We start from the raw sequence: 21,355 nt of genomic DNA, 5'->3' as shown, positions 1-21,355 counted from the left end.
TGCTTCACATACAGAATCACCGGGAGGAATTAGTCCAGCAGCACCATGACGTTCACAGCCATGCTCTTCCTAGGAGTGAAAACCCAACCACCTAATTACCCAACAGAGTGGAGTACATCTTATAGTACATTCACCTTAAGGATTACCCAGCAATTAAGCAGGCGATATGGAAAATGCATATATACTTACAGAAAAGAATCACATGTAGCAGCTGATCTCCAAAGTTGGCTCCCACAGGACCAGGCCTTGGGTACTCAGGCCCTTGAGGCTCTTCCCAGCGTGGACCAGGGCTTGCCTTGTGACTTGCTTAAGCCACAGGGATGTAGCAGAAGTGATGCTGTGCTGGTTCCGAGCCCAAGCCTTAATGCCAGGCAGCTTCTGCTCTTGCACTTTTGGGAACCCTGAGCCATCAAGAAGAAATCTGCACACCCCACTGTGGGGGCCTCATGGGGCCCAGCTGTCCTTTCATCCCCCCCAGTAGCAGCCGTGAGCCCGAGACATCACCTTGAACGTGCTGGGCTGGCCAGGCCCCTACACCTAGCAGAGCAGAATTTTCTGGTGGAAACTTGTCAACTGCAGAGTCGTGAGAAATTCTGCACCACTACAGTGTGCTTGTTACAGAGCAGTAACCAGCAGGACAGGCTGCACGTGGCATGAGCGTTCTCTCTGCTTTTGAAATATGCAAAATTAACAGCATAAATGCTACCATCAGTGGTCATTTCCTGCTTTATTATTTGGCTTACATTTTAGGTTTTCAACAATGAACATTATCATTTGTGTAAGAAAATAGCGCTGTCGTACCTGACATTTAATTGGGGGGACAAGAAAGCTGCAGATAAAGGGTCTGTCCACTGGGCGAAGCTCCATCCCCCACCTGCCTTTCACTGAAGGTCATCACCCATTGTCAGGAGGTTCTCTCCTAGGTACGGAGCTCTCAGTTTCCATTTCGGAGGCCACGGCTTCTGGGGAGCAGCCTGTGCCTGAAGGGAGTCGGGCCTCCCTTTAATCCCCCACACTTACGCTAAGCCCAGTTTGTGTGACAAGGCCCCTTCTGGCTCCTGACGAGGGCAGGAACCCCCCATGTCCGTGGCCTGTGGCTGCAGCTGGTGTTCCGGCTTGGCTGTTCCCGCCCCTGCCCGGCCTTCCTCACGATTCTGTCACTGCCACTGAATATCAGGGCTCAACGAGAAGAGGATGAAATCCAGCCAGCGGTGCTGGTTGCTGGGCCAGAAAAACCACGGGACAGGAGACAGCGGCCTGGCGGCGCCCACTGAACAGCAGCAAGCGGGGGAGAGAACACGAAGGAATCAGGCCTGAGCGGGCCTTGCCCACCTCACAAGCCCAGGGGCGTGACAGCTCACAGCGCAGGCGTGAGAAGCAGTTACTGATCGAGATTTTAGACCTGAAGCTACTGAGGAGACCAGGATGCTTCAGTCTAAATTTTAAATAACATGTAGTTCTGACTCGTGATGGGAGAGACACCAGACAGACACTCTGTAGTAGGCTCTAATGGGGAAGAAATTACAGGATTTAATTGGAGGAGACCTTGAAAAAGAAAATCAAAGCCTGCTTTTATTGATGCACCGACAGACTGACCAAGATTGCAAAGGGGTGGTTCGTTAATACAATCCTCCTCAACGAAGCAAATTGAAACGACAAAAGTATCTGAAACGGCTTTACAGTGACATGATGCCTTAATAAGTTAAGGAGACCGACTGCTCGCTAAGCGCCTTCTCATTTCATGTTCTTGACAAACTCCTCTCCTTTCTTGATGGAGGCTTTCAGCTCAGGGATGGCCTCAGCAATCATCTTCTCTTCGAAAGGGGAGACCTTGCCGATGCCTAGATTCTTCTCGATGCCCTTTTTCTGAAGGAGAGAGGGGAGATGGTAATATTTTACAAGAAAGCTTCCCTGAATGAGTTTGTTACAGAAGAGCCTGCTTGTAACTTCGTCAGCCCCGCCTAGCCTGTCTACACCAGTGGCCAGCGGCTTTGGGCAGCCTGCGGAGGGAGTCACACGCATCGGAGATGGGATGGGACAGGAAGGAACGGGTGTGAGCTGTGCCGGGAACTCAGGCTGCTGTCAGCCAGCCCCAGGCTGGGGGCCAGGCCCCAGAACTCGCTGTGCACGCAGCCCGATTGCTCACACGCCAGGTCTGTCTCCGCATCTGCCTCACAGAAGGCTGCTAGAACAAACCTGGGTCAGTTGGTACACAAAGAATTCAATAATTAGTAACACGAGTTGTTCTCCCCAACATAGAGCTTACTTCTCGGAGCTAGTTTCTTTCCCAAGTTGGTTAAGGACTGAAGAAACACTTAAATGTCCACCAGAACCCAATGTAAATACGTAGGTAAATGCTGGTTATTAGGAAGACAGCAGCCTGGCATCCAGGCCTCCTCAGATGCTCCCTGGTCAGAACCATCAGCCCGGGGCCTCACCATGCCACACACACCTGCTCAAAGGGCTCCAGGACTGAGCTCTTCAGAGTGAGTCCCGGGGATTGTGGACACCAGGGGGCTGTGGGAAGGGCTTCTTTCTGGGCACGAGAGGAAGGATCCCAGCAGGTGCCCATGGCTGAGACACGGCAAGCTGCTCCCTGAACACCCGGTAGGAGTCAAGCAGACTGGACAGCTGTCCAAACCAGCCTGGCTGAAGCCAGCAACTTGACTAGAAGAGCCCTGTCACAACGGCCCAGGAACATTGGAACTGAAGGTCCAACAGGCCTCGGCAGGCCCTGGGCTCAGGACAAGCGCAGGCTGGTGTGGGGAAGCCGCTACTGGGAGCCGTCTGCAAGCCGCCTCGGGACACGAGGGTCCCGTTAGGATGGCTGCCCTGGTGGTCGCTGCCAACCAGCTGTTGGAGCCATGAGAGCCCATCAGCCCCATAGACGGAGGTGTCTCCCTGCTCCTGATTCGGTGGCACTTCTACCCTCCAAAGGCGGCGGGATGGTCCCAGCTCACGGACATCCGAGTAACAGAGTGAAGGCTCCAGGTGCAGCAGCTGATTCTCCACTATAGAACGCGCTCCTCCTCCAGCTGAGCCCCGGCCCCCAGGTACGTACCCCCAGCAGCAACGGTGTGGAGAAATACGGACAGTCCGTTTCTTGGGACTTAACGAAGGAACATTCGACGACTCCTTCCTTTCCATTCATCGCGTCCACGAGGGAGAAGACAAAGCGGGCTCCAGCGTATGCCATGGACAGGGTGGCAGAGCCTAGGAGGACACAGGTGGGTCAGCCACGCCAGCGCTGAGACCTGGAGATCCAGGCGCGCTCTCCTGCCAGCTGAAAATCCACCTGTGTAACCTCCAGCCTTCTAGTCATCGGGAATGTACGTCAGCATTCCCTGACCTGACAAATGCATGAACGGCGTGGAATTAGCTCTGCTGACCTTAGACGCTACTCCACGCCGCCCAGCAGGCCGAGCTGCCCTCTGACTGGGGGATAGCATGTCAAGCGGATGGAGGTGAAACTGAGAAAAGGCTCTGCTCCTTGCTGGGCACTCGTGTCTTCAGCTCAGACTCTAACCAGGGCCCGGGGCCACCCCTGAGACCTACCCGCTCCGGCCTTCGCCTTGACCACCTCTGTGCCAGCTTCCTGGATCCGACCGGTGAGGGTGGTCAGCTGGTCCTGGGGAAATTCCACCTTGGGGGTGCACTGCAAGCAGAAGCCACAGGGACCACATGAGCAGGGTCAGGCTCCAAGGTCCCACGCCCTCCTAGCCCCTGGCCCATGGGGGCCGGGCATTGCGCTCATGGGGGAAATCAGGACTCTTTCTTTAAAGAAAAAGCTGACTTTGTTGGGCGGTGCGGTGAGATCCCTACTCATTTTTTAAAAACTTGTTCTATTTTGGACTAATTTTAGACTTACTAAAATGCTGTAAAAATAGCAGGAAGATTTTCCTCACCTGCCTTACCTGACGTTAACATCTTACATAACCAGGATGCAGTTATGAAGAGCAGGGAATCAGTATCACGTGTGATGTACTAGACCACAGACCTTATTCACTGGTCACCAACTGTCCCCCTACCTCCCTCTGCTGTTCAGGGTCCTGGCAGGGCCCACTGCACTCAGGGATCGCGCCTCTGACTGCTCCCTCCGCCCTCCCCTGTCTTTCATGACAGGAGTCAAGGGCACTGAATGCTCGCTCTAAGGGATGTCCATCAATTCAGAGTTAAAGTGTTTCCTCAGTATCTCCTTCCGAGGTCCGAGGTTCCGAGGTGATTTATCTCATTCTCGGGGGTGTTTACTTTGTCTCCTCATTTTTATACACAGACCTTGCCTGCTCTGACCTAACCGGGAAGGCAGGGGGTGCTTCCACCAGCAGTTTTCAGGGTGTGTGGGAGCTGGCCGTTCTAACACCTTCTGGCCACACTTGCTCCCATAGCCCCCAGGCCATCGGGAGACCCCCCCAGACAAGTGGGGTGGGGCTGCACCCACAGTGGGAATCCTTTCACAGTAACCACGGAGGGTGAGGTCTGCCTGCCCCAGGGCCCCACCGTCAGCCTCTGAAGGGCGCTCGTGGGCTGGGGCCTCCGGGCGAGGAGACACACACCCGTGACACACACCTGGGAGATCAAGGGGATGATGGTTTTCCCAGCGTGGCCGCCGATGACGGGGACGTTGACTCGGGCTGGGTCCAAATCCTGGTCAGGAAAAGTGTGAAGTCTGATTAATTTTTAAACAAGCACTTTGAGTGTCAAACCCATCGTATGCACCTTAAGCAGCAACATTTGGAAAATCCACAAAACTCAAGAACAAAACAAAGGAGCCGGGAGAGAGGCCGCGGGCGAGTCCGGCCGCGCTCACCTCTCCCACCAGCCCCCGCGCCCGCACACTCTGACGTCAGCTTGAACACGTGTAGTGAGGAGTACCTGGCGTCTGGTGAGGACATGTAAGGTTCTCCCTTCACAATGGGCTGGCAACTGCCTCCGTGGAGGGTCCCAGCTGGTCCCCCTCAGCCTGACAGCTTCCTGGGACCAGAGGACGGCAGCCCTCCTTCCCACACCTGCCGTCACGCCCGTGTCAGCCCAGACTCACGTGCCCACACTGTGTTCACCGTGAACAAAGCAGATTCTCTTTCCCTCACACGAGAGCGAGATTCTAGAAAAGCCAGGGCTGAGAAGTCTGTCAGCTCAGTGATTGGAACCAAAAGGAGGGAACCACGTGGAAAGGGGTCACGACGCCACAGTTAGTTAAGCGGGGCTTGTTGAGACGCTGATTCACTTGTTAAACCTGAGGCATGATTGCCCGCCCCCACCTCCCGCCGAGAATCTGCGAATCAGGTATTTTTTATCACAGAAAAAGACACTGGTGGGAGTTATGGGAGAGGGGTTGCTGCCGCTGCTGCGTCGCTTCAGTCGTGTCCGACTCTGTGCGACCCCACAGACGGCAGCCCACCAGGCTCCCCATCCCTGGGATTCTCCAGGCAAGAACACTGGAGTGGGTTACCATTTCCTTCTCCAATGCATGAAAGTGAAAAGTGAAAGTGAAGTTGCCCAGTCGTATCCGACTCCTAGCAGCCCCATGGACTGCAGCCCACCAGGCCCCTCCGTCCACGGGATTTTCCAGGCAAGAGTCCTGGAGTGGGCGCCATTGTTAGCAGTCCCCAAACGCTGCAGCTGCTAAAGAGAGATGCCCTGAGTTAGGAACCTGCTTCACCCAGCAAGGGGAGCCCAGTCACAAGGGTGGGCGGGCCCAGCAGCAGAGGGCTAACGGAGCAAGGAGCTTGCACAGGTCGCCAGGCTGGGCACCTGGGACATGGCACCAACAATCCCACTCCAAACACACGTGTGCTGAACTGGTTATTCAATCCAACTGTCTCCAAAATTGTTGCGGTTCAGTCATGTCCAACTCTTTGCGACCCCATGGACTGCAGACTGCCAGGCTCCCCTGTCCTTCACTATCTCCCAGAGTTTGCTCAAACTCACTATCTCTGGAATTAAAGCGTCTCTTTCCACTTTACTCCACAGAGCTCCCAGGCCCTGGGGCCACGTCTCAGGATCTGCCCCATGGAGAAGAGAGGCTGAGGAACACGCCACAGCAAGAATGGCAGTGGAGAGAGGTGCTGAGTGCAGGGGCGGAAGGTGGAGGTCAAATCCTGTGCCTGCCCTTCTCTCCAAGCCACATGCATGGCAATTATTCCTAACTGGCGGGAGGTAGGATGGGAAACCTCTTCTGCAGAGTCACAAAAAATGGTCTGAAGCTCAGGAGGGATGTTTACTGGGGAGGGAGGAGTGGTTCTGCAGGGTCCACAACCAGGGACTTTAGACAGTGAGTTGTGAAACACACTGAGGACTCCAGACCCGGCGCCGGTGCCACACCCACCCCAGGACGAAGGCAGCTAGGAAGAAGCCGGCAGCTGGCGAGAGCAGAGGGGAATCTAAGTCACTAGCGTTCCCGAGGAGGAGCGAATCAGGACACAGACCAGGATAACAACGCTGACACTATCTCAGGAGCTTGCCCAAGCCCATCCTGTTTGCTGATCTTATCATTTGCCTAACGATGAGCAGGTCAATCCTGCGAAGGCCAGTTATCAGAGGTGGAGAGTACCAGGAGCACAACCGCTCCAGCCAGCGAGAGACCCCGGGAAAGCCTGCACCCTGGATGCCGCGGGGAGGAGACAAGCTGGTCAATGCAGGCGCTGGCCAGTCTCAGCCCACAGGCGCCCGTCTGCATTCCCCACGAAAACGTGAGAGCTGCCGCCCATGAAGGAGGTAAGCTTTGAAGACATTTAACACTACCCTCAGGTTACACGTGGCCTATGGGGCCCTGGTGTCCTCCACGCCCATCAGTGAGCCAAGGATGGACACGGAGGATCAGAAAGGCCACGTGAAAGACGCCCGATGCGGCTCTCACCTTCAGCTCTGCGACGAAAGCGTTGGCTCGGACAATGTCCAGGGTTGTCACCCCGAAGATTTTGTTGGGGTTGTACACTCCGTGTTTCTTGAAAACCTCCGCTGTGATTGGGATGGTGGAGTTAACCTAGTAAATCCAAGAGAAAGGCAGAATTCACCTGCATTCTGAAAGCAGAGCCATGCGACAGAAGGAAAAATCTCATCCGACTATTAGCAAGCCCGAAGGTGTCACATTAAGTTGCCCTGTCTGGTAACTGAGCCTCACCATGGAAGGCCCCCTACTCTAAAAGACTGCTTCGTCCCCTAGCCCCCCACCCTGCCATGTGAAAGAAGAACCCCTTCACTGCTGCGGGCACTCTTCCCCTTGGTGACCTCCGACCCCAAAGTTCACATATGCACGTGACCCTTCAACAGTTAACTTAAAAATGTGACGAAGGCTCTGCAAGCCAGGTTCTGCTCCAGCTGGGCCTTAGGCCCTAAAGACCATTCTTTAAAAAAAAAAAAAAAAAACCAGCCTAGTACAGAGCTACAAGCTCAGATGGCCCGGCTAAGTTCCAGCTCTGGCACTCTGCATCGTAACCCTAGGCAAGTTACATCAACTCCCTGGGACTCAGTTTCTTTATCTGTAAAGATGGAAGAGTAACCTCATGAGGTTACTTTGAAGGCTAAGTGTCTTAATATACGGCAAATGCTTAACATATTACCTGGTACATGGAAAGAATTAAGACAAAACCAGCAAGATTTATATCAGGTACTGGTTAATCAGCTCCCCAACAACTTCTGACCAGTGGCCCCTGAGGAAAGGGGAGCTGCTTGGAAAGGGCTGGTCCCTCTTCCCAGAGGCCCTGGCCTCAAGCTCGGGGTGTTCACCTGCGGCCACGTCCCTCAGTCAACAGCACTGTCACCACACTTCACCCGGGTCCTTCTCGTACTCGGAGACCAGAGTCCAGATTCAATCAGGAGGGAGGGACGGAGGAGGCTGCTGTCAAATGCAACCAGGGGCCCTGCTGGGGTGGGCATGCGCGCCCTAGCTGACTTCTCAGGGGGACACAGCTCCCGACCCGGAGTTTCTGAACTGAGGAACAATCTTCCTGCAAAAACCAGCGAGCAGGGCCTGGGTAGGGGCGAGTGGGGGCGGCCGTGTATGTGATCAGGTGTGAGTGTGAGGAGGGAGAGGCCGGAGTGGCGGGAACTGCAGAGCCTGAGTGGAGCACAGTCAAAGAAGCTAACAGGCTGCCGCAATCTCAGCTACGGGCGGCCTGAGGAGCAGACCTCCTTTCTAGGTGGAAGGACTAGGACACCGAGAGGGGAAGTGACCTGCCTTCAAAGGCACATGCTTGATGGGAAATTCAGGTTACCACTCACATGGTGCAGGCCAGAAAGAATCCTTAGGAAATAATTTAAGGCCTCTTAGTATGCATCCCCTTTATCCACTTCCACACATCAACCCGCTCATTCTCCACTTTAAGTACAGCCGCACACTGAGCTTTCAGGCGGCACTTGCAGCCGCCCACCTGCCAGCGGCGGGTACTTACTGGATTTGAGATGATGCAGATCATGGCTTCCGGGCAGTGCTGGGCACAGGCAGCGGTCAGGGTGGCCACGATCGTGGCATTGGTATTGAACAAGTCATCTCGGGTCATACCTGAGAATGATCCAATTCAATATTGTTCATAGAGCACAGGATGAATTCCCAAACATGTGCCAAGTGCTGTGTGTTTGTTGTTAAGGATGTTGAAACGTGAGTGACACAGGGTCCCTGTCAAGTAAATCCGTCTTGTAGAGAAAATGACCCAGTGTGACAAGTGCCAAGACAGAGGTCAGTGTGGATCGAGTGTGGGGACGGGAGATAGGGGATTATACCCGAGGAGGATCAGTAAGCCTTCCAAGGCAGAGATGCGTGGAGAAAGGGCGTTCCGTGCAGAAAACCCAAGAGACTGGGCAAGGGGACCCAGTGACCTGTGCAGGGCTCTGTCTGCGCCCCACGGGCATCTGGGAGCCTGGAATCTTTTCTGCAGCAGAGAAAAAACCAGCTCCACTTTTCATGGAAAACCACATCCTTAGCTGACTTTCAGGGAGACACTAGGCAAGGCTTTCAACACACACCTGGTTTTCTTGGGACTCCTGCCGGAATGACCACCACATCACAGCCCTTCAGGCAATCTGGCAGCTGCTCAGGTCCGAGATAGCCTGGAAAAAAAAAAAACAATCGAGTGAGCAATTTCACAGTTTCCGACCCGCAGAGGCCAGCACATCTACACAGACAGAGCCCAGGAGGACAGCCCCACCCAGGTCCAAATCTGACCACAGGCCTCAAGACAGGATGGAAGGGCTATCTGTGAAGGGGTTCCTCTCCTTGAGAACTACCGCCATGGTCTGGACGACTCCAGCTGGCAGGACAGTCCCTTTCACTCCACTTTCCCCAGCCTCTATGGCCCAGCCCCCCTACAGAACGGCATAAGCATCCAACTCGGCCACTTGGCCTTATCTGACGCGACTTGCCAGCACCTCGGAGTCCTGCTCAGCTCCCGCTAAGAGCTGCTTATTCCACACCACGGTCATCCTAACAAAAGCTCCACTTTGGGGTCAGATCAGAAGGTGCACTGGAGGCCAGGAGAGAGACTCCACGACACACAGGGACTCTACGTATTAGCACCGGCTTTGTTTATTCCTATCACCTGAGGAGAAGAAGGTTCACTTTCAAACATCTCAGGGGAATTGGCTCCAAAGACCAAAATCTGCTTTGATGTGACTTTTCCCTATTGTGTGAGCTTCTGGAAACTCTAAAATATACAGCCCAAGAGAAAGTAAGCCAACTAATGCACAGGGACCTTGGAAGGCACACAAGCAAGTGACCTGACAAGTCAACCTTCTGTACTGTCTACACCCACTGAAGACACGTGCAAACACCATCGGCAGCCTCACACCATCAGTGGAGACAGGAAGCAGTACGAGGCTCCTGCACAGCAATCTGACATTCTACAGTAAAAGCTGTAAAGCAGCCGTTACTTACTCATTCTACTTTTACGATCCTAAACAAAATGTAAAGATAACAAGATGCTTATGCTTACATAAATACTTATAGTACAGCGTAACACAAAACAGCCCAATGGCCAAGAGCATGGGTATAACAATAAATAAACTGTAACTTACAATAACTCTTTAAAAATGATTTTACCAAGAATTTGGTGACGTGGATAAACGCTACTATAATGAGCAGGCTATACATAACTGTATGTGATTATGAATGACTTCTTGGATAATATACCTATATTCATTTCAGATTTCCCTAAGGTGGCTGTGCTTTGAAGAAGCTGGCGGAGGAAACCCTGGGGTGGAGGGATGGCCCGGCCCGGAAGGCACTGGCAGCACACCAGGGACAGCACCGCTTACTGCCCCCACATCCCTGCAGGAGGCTCCCCTACCCCTCCCCCTACCCTCCTATTATTTTAAATCATACAAAATTGTAAATGGGAAGATCAGGCCACTGTTGTTTTTCTGAAAGACACTAGTTACATTTTCAGATGCAAGTGCAAAAAGCTGCAATAATTCATAACATTTAATTCTAAAATGGACACGGAAACCCCAAGTCTCTGAACACCTAGTTCCACCCAAGAATCTCACTCTAAACCTGGATCCTGGTCTCCTGGGGAGAAGAGGTGAAAGGTCTGTGGGGTCAGCGGGCCCAGTACCTTTCACGGTCGCTCTGGTCTCGATGTGGCTCAGGTCGGCGGCCACTCCGGGCGTGTGAGCGATATCGTAGAGGGTCAGGCGGCTCACCAACGGGCTGTTCTTCAGAAGAAGCGAAAGCGGCTGCCCAATTCCTCCAGAGGCCCCCAGCACGGCTACTTTAGCATTGTTCTAGAAAGAGGCAGAGAGAGAGGACTCTGAAGACGGACTCAGCATTAAAAGGATTCACACGTAAAAACTGCAGACTGCGGCCCCTGGCCTCTTTTACTGCAGTGGTCCCAAACGAAGAGGCGAAGGTATTCCTACCACCCCAAAGCCCTGTTTCTTTCCGGACGTTCAGAGGCATGCCTCAGGAAAACGGGGGACAACCTGTGCCTTCAGGTGCTGTGAGGGTCAGGGCACACTTCTCCCGTACCCTCGAGAGACAAGCAGACTACTCACTCGGCCGCTGGACTGCTAACAGAAGCCTCTCCTGCAACGTGCAGTTTTAAAAACTATAAACAAATATTTCTGAAATCCTACCAATGGGCCAGTGCTTGGACCTGGGGGCTGTAGGAGTGAAACAGACCTTGGCCAGCTCCTGAGTGGCCAGGCAGTGAGATGCCCAGGAGCTGAGGGCAAAGAGCTGTCCTGAAGCGAAGTCCTGCCCTAAAGCTCACTCCCCTTACACAAGAGGCACTCTCCCCTCTACCTAGGTTAGGCGCAGGGCCTAACCCAAACCCCAGCCATCCTCAGGGAGGCTGCTTCCAGCCTAAACTCACAAACGAGAAGGGGAGCCTATCCTGGCAAGCAGGCCAGGAAGAAGACAAACTGAGAAAAGAGCCTCTGCGGGAGTTCAAAGGCTGGTACACAGTCCTGGAGGGCAGCGTCTACACTACGGCTGCAAGTTGTGTTCCATAGCAACCGAAGCCAGCAATACAGGGCTTCTGTCAACAAAAGCAAACCCAGCAAACCAAAACAAAAAAAATCCCTCAAAAAAACACCTCATACACAGTGTGATTTGCTTGAAGAAATTAAAACTCGAAAGGGGATATACTACAAGTTAGATTCAAATTCACGTGTTGTTTTTAAAGTTGTACCCCTGACTTCACAGAAAGTAGCTGGACCAACCACCCAGAACCTGAAGTCTGGAATCTCACCCACCTCTGGAGCTTCAATGATCACCCTCACACCTTGTTCTGAATCCCAGGGACTCCCAGATTCCAACTCCACATCTCCAGTTCTGTTAGGCATTCCACTGGTCCCACTAACCCAAATGTGTAAATAAATTTATCCTCGCTACCTCTCCCATCCCTGTCCCCAAATGGCACCTGTGTTCACCCACATTCAAACCTTCATTCCTATCTTCTGCCTCTTTCCTTACTGGAGACACCCAGTTAAGACACAAAGGAGCTGGTATCTCAAACATCTTCCTAACCTGCCCCTGATTTCCACTCTGATTCCACTGTCTAACTTAGGTCCTCAGCTCTACCTCTCAACCATCCTCTCCCAAATTCAAAGGTTTCATCATTGCCTTGCTCAAAAATCCTTTCAAGTTCCTCATGCCCAGATTTCTCAGCCTGGCTCCCACGACTGACCAGGGTTCCAACACGGGGAGCACAACACAGTCCCCTTGGTGTGTGGGATGTAAATGTCAAAGATTATGTCTTAATTCTATCTAACAGGTGAAGAATTAACATCTACCAGGAAACAGACAGACCTGGTGTCCTCAACTAGGGTTCTTGGATCAATCAGTCCCCTGTGACAAACAAGATGAATGCAACACACTCTCAGTGGAATGAGGCCATGTTACTTTTTGTATAAGGTTTCATCAGCTCAGCTAATATTTATAAAAACATAACTTGTAAATGGTGGAATCTTTACAGTGAGATGAATCTCTGCTATTGCAGGACAGCGCATGATCTCTTCCTGAACAAGCTGTTGCCAGATTTCACATCCCTTCCCAGTGTTTGGCACACTGTTTAGCAATGGGCTTTGAAAATGGATATACAGTAACACTTCCTTCACAAGTTTGCTTTCTAAAGTCTGTATAACAAACTTTATTTAACAGCTTGTTTTTAAATTTTTTTCTTGTGTTTATATATTAGAACATTAGTACATACAGAGACATAAATACACGCAGGTTGAATGCTCACTCCATTTTTCCGGTTAATGACACAGGATCTAAAGTCTCTAGGCCAATGCACCATCTGGCTCAAGCTCATCTTTCTGACTTCTACACCTGCCTTCTCAACGACTCTGTCTGTATGTCCAGTAGGAATTTTAAACTCAGCATATCCAAACCTGAGCTCCCGATATCAATACCACCCTCAACTCCCATCACTCTTTCTGAGCAGTTTTTCCTACCTTAGCAACTCAACTCCAAAATCCAAAGCCTTGGTTTTCTCCATGTTCCTTCTTCTCTCAATACCCCTCATGAAATCATAGCAGCAAATATGGGTCTTATCTTCAGTTAGGTCCCTTCCCCCACTCCTCAGCGTCACTCTTCAACACCCCCACCGTCCTAGGGTCCTAAGCTTACTCACTTTTGGCTAAGTGCTGCTTCTCACTCACCCCAGTATCACCGGCAGCACCCAACACAGTTCTGGGCAAGCAGATACTCAAAGGTACTTATGTGTGTATTTATTTTCCAAATGAACTGAACACACAGGAGACGGGTCTGAAAGGCGGAGGCTAAGAAATGCAGAACCTCATTTAACAATCACCTCCCTTTCAGAGCAAGGTACTTAAGAGACGATGTGGGCATTCCAGGGTTCACTTACTTGGGTTGTATTAGAATCACCCGGGGCACTTGATAAAAACAGAGGCCCAGCAGGTCCTACCTCCTTCACTGACCCTCTGTCTCTGATCTTTATCAGTACTCTGGTGATTCTGATACACACCAGAGTTTAGGAATCGCTGCCCGAGACGGCTAAAAATAGCTTAGGCTTAAGCAGTCCCAGGCCAAGCCAGGCCCAAGCGGCCCACCCACAGGCAGCAGCGTTCAAAAGGTCCTTAAGAGGAAGCAGTCTTCGGGTTCTTAGAGGGAAGGCTTGGTGATCCGAAAAGAAAAAATTACAGTGGTCAGGAGAGGGGAATTTTAATCCTCTGGCCAAAAGACTGTGTAACCTTGGACCAGTGTTCTACCCTGGGTAGCTCCGTCTGCACTATGAAGTTAAAAATTACACAATGCTGGTACGGAAGCTGCAACAACAAGGTTAGTCTCTCAGAATACTACGGAAGGTAAGTTACTTTAGGCCCTACAGCCCTGGCTTCTCAAGCTTGAAGGAGCACAGGTCAAGAGCAGACTCTGGGGATGAACTGGCAGGCTCGGAGAAGAGCCCCGGTACTGGAGCTGGACTATTTCCCACCTCCCTGACTCCGGGACTTTCTCCCGCGCACCTCAAGCCCAGTATCAGGGCCGACCCAGCCGACACAACTGCGGGTCTGCACCAGGCGGCCCAGCGGTCCAAGCTGACTGACCCGGGGTCAAGGCTGCTCGCGAGCCAGGAACACACGTGGCCTAGGCCAGGGAGCCTCCACCTGCAGGCTGCCCCTCGCAGGGCCTACCTGGGCCGAGGTGCTGAAGCTGCGGCGGAGAGCGGCGCCGGCAGGCCGGGCGAGGGCGGAAAGCATGGCTGGGACGGGCGGGGCGCGGACAGGCTGGCAAAGGAACTGTCACCAGACAAGTGACTCCAACGACCTCCACACTGCACAAGACTCCCGGCGCTGCTCCCCCTTGTCTCGCGAGAGCGGCGCTGCTTCCGGCGCCCCCACGTCCCAGCTCTCGCGGTATCTCGGCCACATCCGGGCTTTCTAGGAGGCCCGCAGAAGGGTGCTTCCCGGAGCGCAGTCCTGGGCTGGGTCATAGCGCTGGTCGTGTTGCGTGCGGCCTGTGAGGGAGACGCGGTCAGAGTGGGAGGGAGAGTCCGCACTCGAGAGGTGGAAGAAGACGGGCTGTAGGCTTGGAGAGCCTTAGAGGAGCCATTTTGCAGGTGGGGCCCCAGACAGAGGCTCTGACAGGGCGACCGGCCGAGGTCAGGTCGGAGGCCCGACGGAATGGGTGCGATCCGAGCCGCTCTTCCCCTCCGCCAGCTCAGCCAAACCCACCCATCCTGTCCCTGGGGACTGGAGGGGCTCCGAACTCTGGAAAGCTCTGGAAAGGAAATGGGGGAGGGGAGGTTGAGAGCCCCGGGATTGAGGTGGAGGATGGGGGCTCCTCTAATTTGTCAATCCTGTGCACCACCCCTGATTACACACAGTCCGTCCACTTGTCGTTCCTCATGATGCCCAGGACCTTCTATTAAGTTTACAAAGCTTTAGGGACACCACTCCCGAGAATGACAGACCCTGAGCACTGACTCATCGCTAGAGTTTATAGATGCGGTAACAGATATCCAGGTGATAAAACTTGCAAAGTCACGCCGTCCCTTCACCTCTGGTCGGCCCAGCAATGCTGTCAACCTGGCCACATCGTTTCAGCTTTAGGAGCCAAGAAACCATGTTGAGCACAGTTAGTGGATTTGTTCAGAGTCTACCACAGACAAAGTGAAGACATGGTTTTTGCTCACTGGAAGCTTTCCATTCAAATGTATCAGTATACTCAGAAGCTTCGTTTGTCCTGCTGCTATTTTCTGGGGGTGCAGAGACCTCCTTGCCCTCCAAAAGTTCAGGGTCAAGTGGGGCAGATCGGTGTGTTGCAGGTTGTTACCTTGGAGAAGTGTGCAAACCCAGTGAGGGGGAACCGATGACAGCCTACTTGGGAACGGGGTAGCAGGAGGTGAAAAAGAACAGTTAGCCCAAGTACTGACGAACATACAAGTAGGAGGGTGCGCGTGATGACGGGCTTACTCTTCCCTGCCTCCTTTCCGTTTGTTCATTGAGCTACTAAGATCACTTGCTTCACAGGTGAGCGAGGATCCACACATTTTCTGCCTTTAAGGAGCTCACAGTCTAGTGAGACAGGTACATTGCAAGCAGCATGATATGGGCAACACTAGAGAATTATGAGGGGCTGTGGGAACACAAAGTGTACGTTAAGGGAGTCAGAGAAAGCGAGGTTTGGAGAAAGAATGAGACCTATACTCTACAGGAACAGATCACCTTTAATGAGGTGAGAAGGGGCAGCAGTCAGATGAGTGAGCTGCTGCCCTAAGTGGAGAAAAGAGGAGGTATACAGGCAACATGGATGCGGAAATACATTGTCTCGAGGGGGCTGTTTTTCTTCAAGATTGTTTGGATTAGTTAACTTTTAACAACAAGGGCAAGGAATTCCTGAGGCCGGCTGAAGACTGGGACTGGCTGGGAGCTGGACGTAATCAATCTTAACGTCCATTCCTTCCTTCGGGGGGCGAGGGGGGGTCGGGGAGTTCTTTGTTCTGTATAGAATGCTGGGGAAGACCCCACCATTGGAGGGGAGTTTTAACTCCAGGCTATTTTGAGCCGTGTAGCTTTCCTTCACAAAGGAGGACTATCTAACTCAGATTTGGGGTGGAGGTGGGGGCCGTGTGAGAGAGGACTTTGGAGGATGAAACATCTAAGCTAAGATGTAAAGGAAGAACAAGAGTTAGACCGTTCAGCGCCACAGGAGGGAGAGATCCTTGCACGTGGGCTTTGGAGTTCCCAAAGGAGGGGCACTGAGAGTTGGGCATTTAACAATAGAAAGTGTTCAGATGAGAAAGAAAGGGAAAAGAGCCCAAAGGAAAACCTGTAGGAGGGGACAGTGAACAGATCATTTCTGTTGGGAGTTGGGACATGAGAACAGTGTCCTTTATTGTATCACTGACTGTGTTCTCTTGTTAATTGTTTACCCCTGTATCTTACCACTGGAACTGAAAGCATCGTGCAGTCAGGTACTTTTATCTCTGTATTGTCCAGCACCTGACCAGGTTGAGAGTGGGTTTCTGAATTTGGGGAGAGTCAAGTGGTTTTAGATACAAGACTGGAAACCCCAGATTGTGTAGGGTTTATGCATGTTAGCGGAGAAGTTTGTGTTTTATTGCTTGGGAAGCAAGTGTTTGTCAGAGGCTTTTGTGATGCCACCAGAACTGTGTTTGAGGAAGATTAGACCGACCTTGGTATGTCAAAGATTCCAAGGGGAAAATGTGCAAGGCAGGGAGGTTGTTCAGAAGGCTTATCTTCCATAGTATTTTGAGAGACTAACCTTGTTCTTCTTGTAGCTTCTGTGCTGCAAGAGTCTTCAGTCATGTCCAACTCTGTGTGACCCCAGAGACGGCAACCCACCAGGCTCCCCCATCCCTGGGATTCTCCAGACAAGAACACTGGAGTGGGTTGCCATTTCCTTCTCCAATTCATGAAAGTGAAAAGTGAAAGTGAAGTCGCTCAGTCGTGTCCGACTCCTAGCGACCCCGTGGACTGCAGCCTACCAGGCTCCTCCGTTCATGGGATTTTCCAGGCAAGAGTACTGGAGTGGGGTGCCATTGCCTTCTCCAGCAAGAGTCTTAGGAGATGATACATAATCTGAGTTTTGATGGTAGTTTTAGAAATGGGGAAGTGGGGCCAATAAGGGAGGGGGAAGAATTGATAAGAATTGTTTGTGCCTATCTGGATTTAAATAAAAGTGCTGTGGGAACTCAGCCTGAGAGAAGTTGTGTGGAAGGACAGCTGTGTGGAGAAAAAGAGCTCTATTTTAGATGGGCTGAATTGGAAGTGGTGATGAATTGTCCACATAAAAATGTCAGTGGACACTTGGGGGATTACTCCAAGAGGCAGTATGGGATTGAGACTCCTGAGAGAGGCCAGGGCTGAAGTTGTCCCTGTAGAGGGGAGAGTTGAGGCCACAGGAGAGGAACTTGAGTCAGATTCTCATGTTCACTGCTACATCTGGGGGTGGGACTTCTCCCCATCCCTGCCAAGTCAGTCAGCCCCTGTCAGCATCTCTAGGGCAGGGAACCCTTACCTCCCAAATTCTCTGTTGGGCCATCCCCACCCAAAGTAGAGAAGTGTCCTCATATTTCAGGGGATTACAAAAACTGCCATATAGTTTACATACGATACAGTATCCAGATCTTAAGTGTGCAGTTTGATAGTTTTGACAGTTTGTAGTCTTGTAACCACCACCCAAAACAAGCTATAGGAACATTTTCTTTATTCCAGACAGTTCCCTTATGTCCCAGTCCCCCAGAAAATAGAAATACCTGACTTCCTGATTTCTATCACTATAGATTAATTTTTCTCATTCTTCATTGTATATCTTTATGCACAATATAGGAAACACACCGATACCCTCCTTGCTGCACCCCACGCGAGCCACGCATAAGCACGCATACTGACCATTTTGTTCCTTGCGAGAGGCTTTGGACCACGGTCACGAGCTATCAAAGTTTTGCTCTTAGGTGCACATATTCTGTGCTAACTTATCTTCTCTTCAACCCTAAAATTGTACCACAAGTGAAGTATTTTACTCAAGTGAAGTATTTTACATCTTTCATATCCTTGGAGCTAAAATGAAGAATTAGAAAGATTTAATTGTCCAACCTGTATGAGAGTTTTATTTCCCTCTAGGGACCCTAGAATATTGGAAATTGGGGACATACATTTTAAAACAGAACTATGTTTATATAGCTTAATTTTCAGTTGTGGCCCATCCCTGCTGGGCATCAAAGGACTTGGCTTTCCAAGTTACATGCCAGCAGAGCACGAGGAGGTGGTGGACTGGTGACAGCAGAGGCAGCCTGGAGCTGCTGGCCAGGAGCTCCCAAGAGCTGAGATGCTGATGGTGGCAGTTCTGAGTTGAGAGCAGAGGCTTCAGTCCCCTGGGCCAGCCAGAGGTCAGGGAAATGAAAGCAAAGCTGGGTCCAGAGCTTGGGCATATCCAGGAACCCATGTCAGGAGCAGAAGGTGGGGCACAAGCCTGGCTTAGCACCTCATCAGTATTTGTTTTATGGTTCTATATAAAAGTTCGATATCAAATTATTCTTAGGACCTAAATGGTGGAGCCAAGAACCTCTCATACCCTTCAGAGTTTGGAGCAGGAATTCCCTGGTGGTCCAGTGACTAGGACTCCATGTTTCCACTGGCGGGGGCACAGGTTTGATCCTGAGTCAGGGACCTACGATGCCTCCTGATGCTCAGTGTAGCCAAAAAAAAAGAAACAAAAACGAGTGTGGAGTTGCGCTGGAAGGGCTGTTAGCTGTGTCCAGTCCTCTGCCTGCCCAGTCCAGTGGCGCTTCTCACTGTGGCTTACAGGGCTGCGTCTTCTCTCAGGAGTGTGCTGTTAGGGGCAGGACAGTGCACACCCTCCTGAGGTTTGCCAGCAGGTGAGGCAGATCTTGCCTGACAAGTGGGAGTGCACCCTTTGGGAAGGAGAGATGTCAGAAGGAGTTGATTCCTGGGGCTAGACTAGGTTTTTACCTGAAAGCCCAGAGACAGTGTGTTAGCTAGTGAATGAAGAGATGGAGGTTGTCATGGGGAGAAGCAGATGGGAGGGTGAGGATGGACTCTGAGTGATCAACCAGGTATGTTAGGAGCCCGCTTTTAGGTTGGCTTCATGAAGTTTGGGGACTGGACACAGAGTCCATCCCCATTCCCTGATGCTCACCGCCTCCAAAATGGCCTGAGATCAGGACTTTCAGAGGCAGAGGACCTGGGGGGATGAGTTGGGAGGTCCTTTAGGAGGGCTCTGTGTGTGGCATCTAGGTGTATGGCATTAGGTCAGGATGGGCCCATTGGTGAAGGCAGGAATGGTGACTAGTAATAATGTATTGGTTAAACACGTGCTGACTGAGCATTGGTCTGCATCAGAAATCCTGGGCACCATGTGGGGGTACTGCAGTGAACAGAAGGGCAAGGCCCCCACTCTTATAAGCCATACATTCCACTATGAGGAGACTGATGATAAAAATAAGCAAATGAGTGAGTACAGGTGAAGACAATGAACTCATACTTCACAAGGGTCACCCTGACTGCCATGTGAAGTTTAGACTATAGGGAGAAAGCAGAAGCAAAAAGCCCAATTGGCAAGTACTGTGTCCTTGGGAGAGAGATGCTAGTACTTTGGTCTAGAATGCTAGTACTTTGCTAGCCCCCTGGAGATGGGCTTGGAATATATATATTTAGGTGTTGTTGCTTAGTCACTAAGTCATGTCCGACTCTTTTGGGACCCCATGGACTATAACCCACCAGGCTCCTCTATCCATGGGTTTTCCAGGCAAGAATACTAGAGTGGCTTGGCATTTCCTTCGCCAGGGGATCTTCCCGACCCAGGGCTCAAACCTGCGTCTCCTACATTGGCAGGCAGATTCTTTACTATGAAGCCACCTGGGAAGCCCAATATATTGAGGTTGTAGAGCTAATAGATGGGAGCTAATGGGAGGGAAATGAGGGATTAGACATGTGACCTCGAGTAACTTTGTGGATAATGGTGCTGTTTATTGAGACAGGGAAGACTAAAAGACAAGAAGATATTGGAGATGTGGGCTTGTGTAATTTAAACCTTCTTTTCTGGCTACATTATACTTGAGCTACCTATCAGGCATCCACATGGAGCCTGGAGCTCAGTGGAGAGGTCAAGTAGAGGCTATGATTTGGGAGTCATTGGTATACAGGGGGTCTTCCAGGGACTGGATGAATCCCCTAGACTCTAGGGGAGTGGTGGTTGTCAACTAACGGTGACTTTGCCCTTCTTGCAGGGGACATTTGGTGACGTCTGGAAACATTTGTAATTGGAGGGTGGGAGTTGGTACTGGCTTCTGCTGGAAGGGGCTGGGGATCCTGCTAAACATCCCGTGGTGCACAGGTCAGCCCCACCACCAAGAATTACCTGGCCTCGCATGTCAGTGGTACCAAGGCTGAGAAGCTCTGTCCCAGAGTGAGAGTGTAGGTAGAGAAGAGAGGAGATGACTGTGTCTGAGGGTGTGCTCGTGGGGAGAGTTGGAGCCATCTGAGAGGGAAGTGGGAAGCCTAGAGAGTGGGGGGTCCTGGGAGCGGAGAGTGGGGAAGGAGGCATTCAAGTGGGTTACAGAGGAATGACTAAATGGATTAGGCAGGAGGAGTATTTGTGATGACCTTGATAAGAGCAGTTTCTGTGGTTTGGGGTTAGAAGTTCCAGGGGAGAAATTTGTACCAATAGCTAACAGTTACCGAGCCCTTCCTCCCTGCTCAGAATGTCTTCCGTGTGTAATTTCATTGATCCACACACAACAAGTACTATTATCCTTGTTCTACAGAAATGGCAATACTATTTTTACCCCCATTTAACAGAGGCAGAAACTGAGGCACAAAAAGGCTAATTATTCCCTGAGGTCAGGCAGCCAAGAATAAGTGGCACAACAGGCGTTCAGTCTAGAGTTCAGAGGTGAGGAAGTGGAGGCCGTGTAGACATATCCCTTTGAAAGGTCTCAGGTGACAAAGGGAACAGAGACAGGCACGGAGGATGCTGGCACGCCACTGGGAATGACCTACATGGAGACCGAAACTGATGGTGTTGGAGGGGAGGCTGAGAACTGAGGTGCTGGAGGAGGCGAGAAGGTTCAGGGCCCAAGATGAGGGGTTAGCCTTTCTGGGGAGCATCGTATTGGCAATTCTGAAGTGGACCCTAACTGTCCACTTGAGCAAGATTGTCCCTGGACTTGACTGGCCTGCAGAGGTCTGCTGGCTGCTCCTGGTCGCTCCCACCCCGGCTAAAAGGTAACCTCCTTGCAGGAAGCTTCTGCACAGGCCTTCTCCCCTCAGTGTCCGGGGGCAGCAGAGACTGTTGTGCCCAGGAACCAAGAGCAGCCCTGTAAGCAGGAGCCACAGCCCAGGCTGGCCGGGCAGTTCTGTCAGTACCAGTGAGCGATGAGCCACCTTCCACGAAGCACCACGATCTTTA

The 21,355-nt window shown here is 51.7% G+C and overlaps 2 protein-coding genes across 12 annotated transcripts in view; one reads left to right on the top strand and one right to left on the bottom strand.

Moving 5' to 3' along the window:
- Positions 1–682: 682 nt before the first annotated feature.
- On the bottom strand, positions 683–14,215 carry MDH2 (malate dehydrogenase 2). Its single transcript, NM_001013587.2, has 9 exons — positions 14,095–14,215; positions 10,548–10,716; positions 8,962–9,045; positions 8,391–8,500; positions 6,857–6,982; positions 4,567–4,644; positions 3,556–3,655; positions 3,062–3,213; positions 683–1,866 (listed from the first exon to the last, which is right to left on the bottom strand). The coding sequence occupies exons 1-9, from the start codon at positions 14,158–14,160 to the stop codon at positions 1,735–1,737; spliced, it is 1,017 nt and encodes a 338-aa protein (NP_001013605.2). The 5' UTR covers positions 14,161–14,215; the 3' UTR covers positions 683–1,734.
- STYXL1 (serine/threonine/tyrosine interacting like 1) overlaps positions 13,478–21,355 on the top strand; it is a 32,713-nt gene continuing 24,835 nt past the window's right edge. For 3 of the 11 annotated variants that reach the window (XM_015460441.3, XM_024984816.2, XM_024984811.2), the window contains exon 1: positions 14,392–14,519. Coding sequence is in view for 5 of the 11 variants with exons in the window: in XM_024984810.2 (XP_024840578.1) it covers positions 13,694–13,767 (74 nt within the window). In the remaining 6 variants the exon portion in view is untranslated. The other 8 variants (XM_024984814.2, XM_024984812.2, XM_024984810.2 and 5 more) reach the window with 7 other exon arrangements.

The sequence above is a fragment of the Bos taurus genome, chromosome 25 (assembly GCF_002263795.3).
Source record: "Bos taurus isolate L1 Dominette 01449 registration number 42190680 breed Hereford chromosome 25, ARS-UCD2.0, whole genome shotgun sequence".
Classification (NCBI taxonomy): Eukaryota; Metazoa; Chordata; class Mammalia; order Artiodactyla; family Bovidae; genus Bos; species Bos taurus.
Note: the sequence above shows the minus strand (reverse complement) of the source record. Positions and strands in the feature narration are given on the sequence as shown.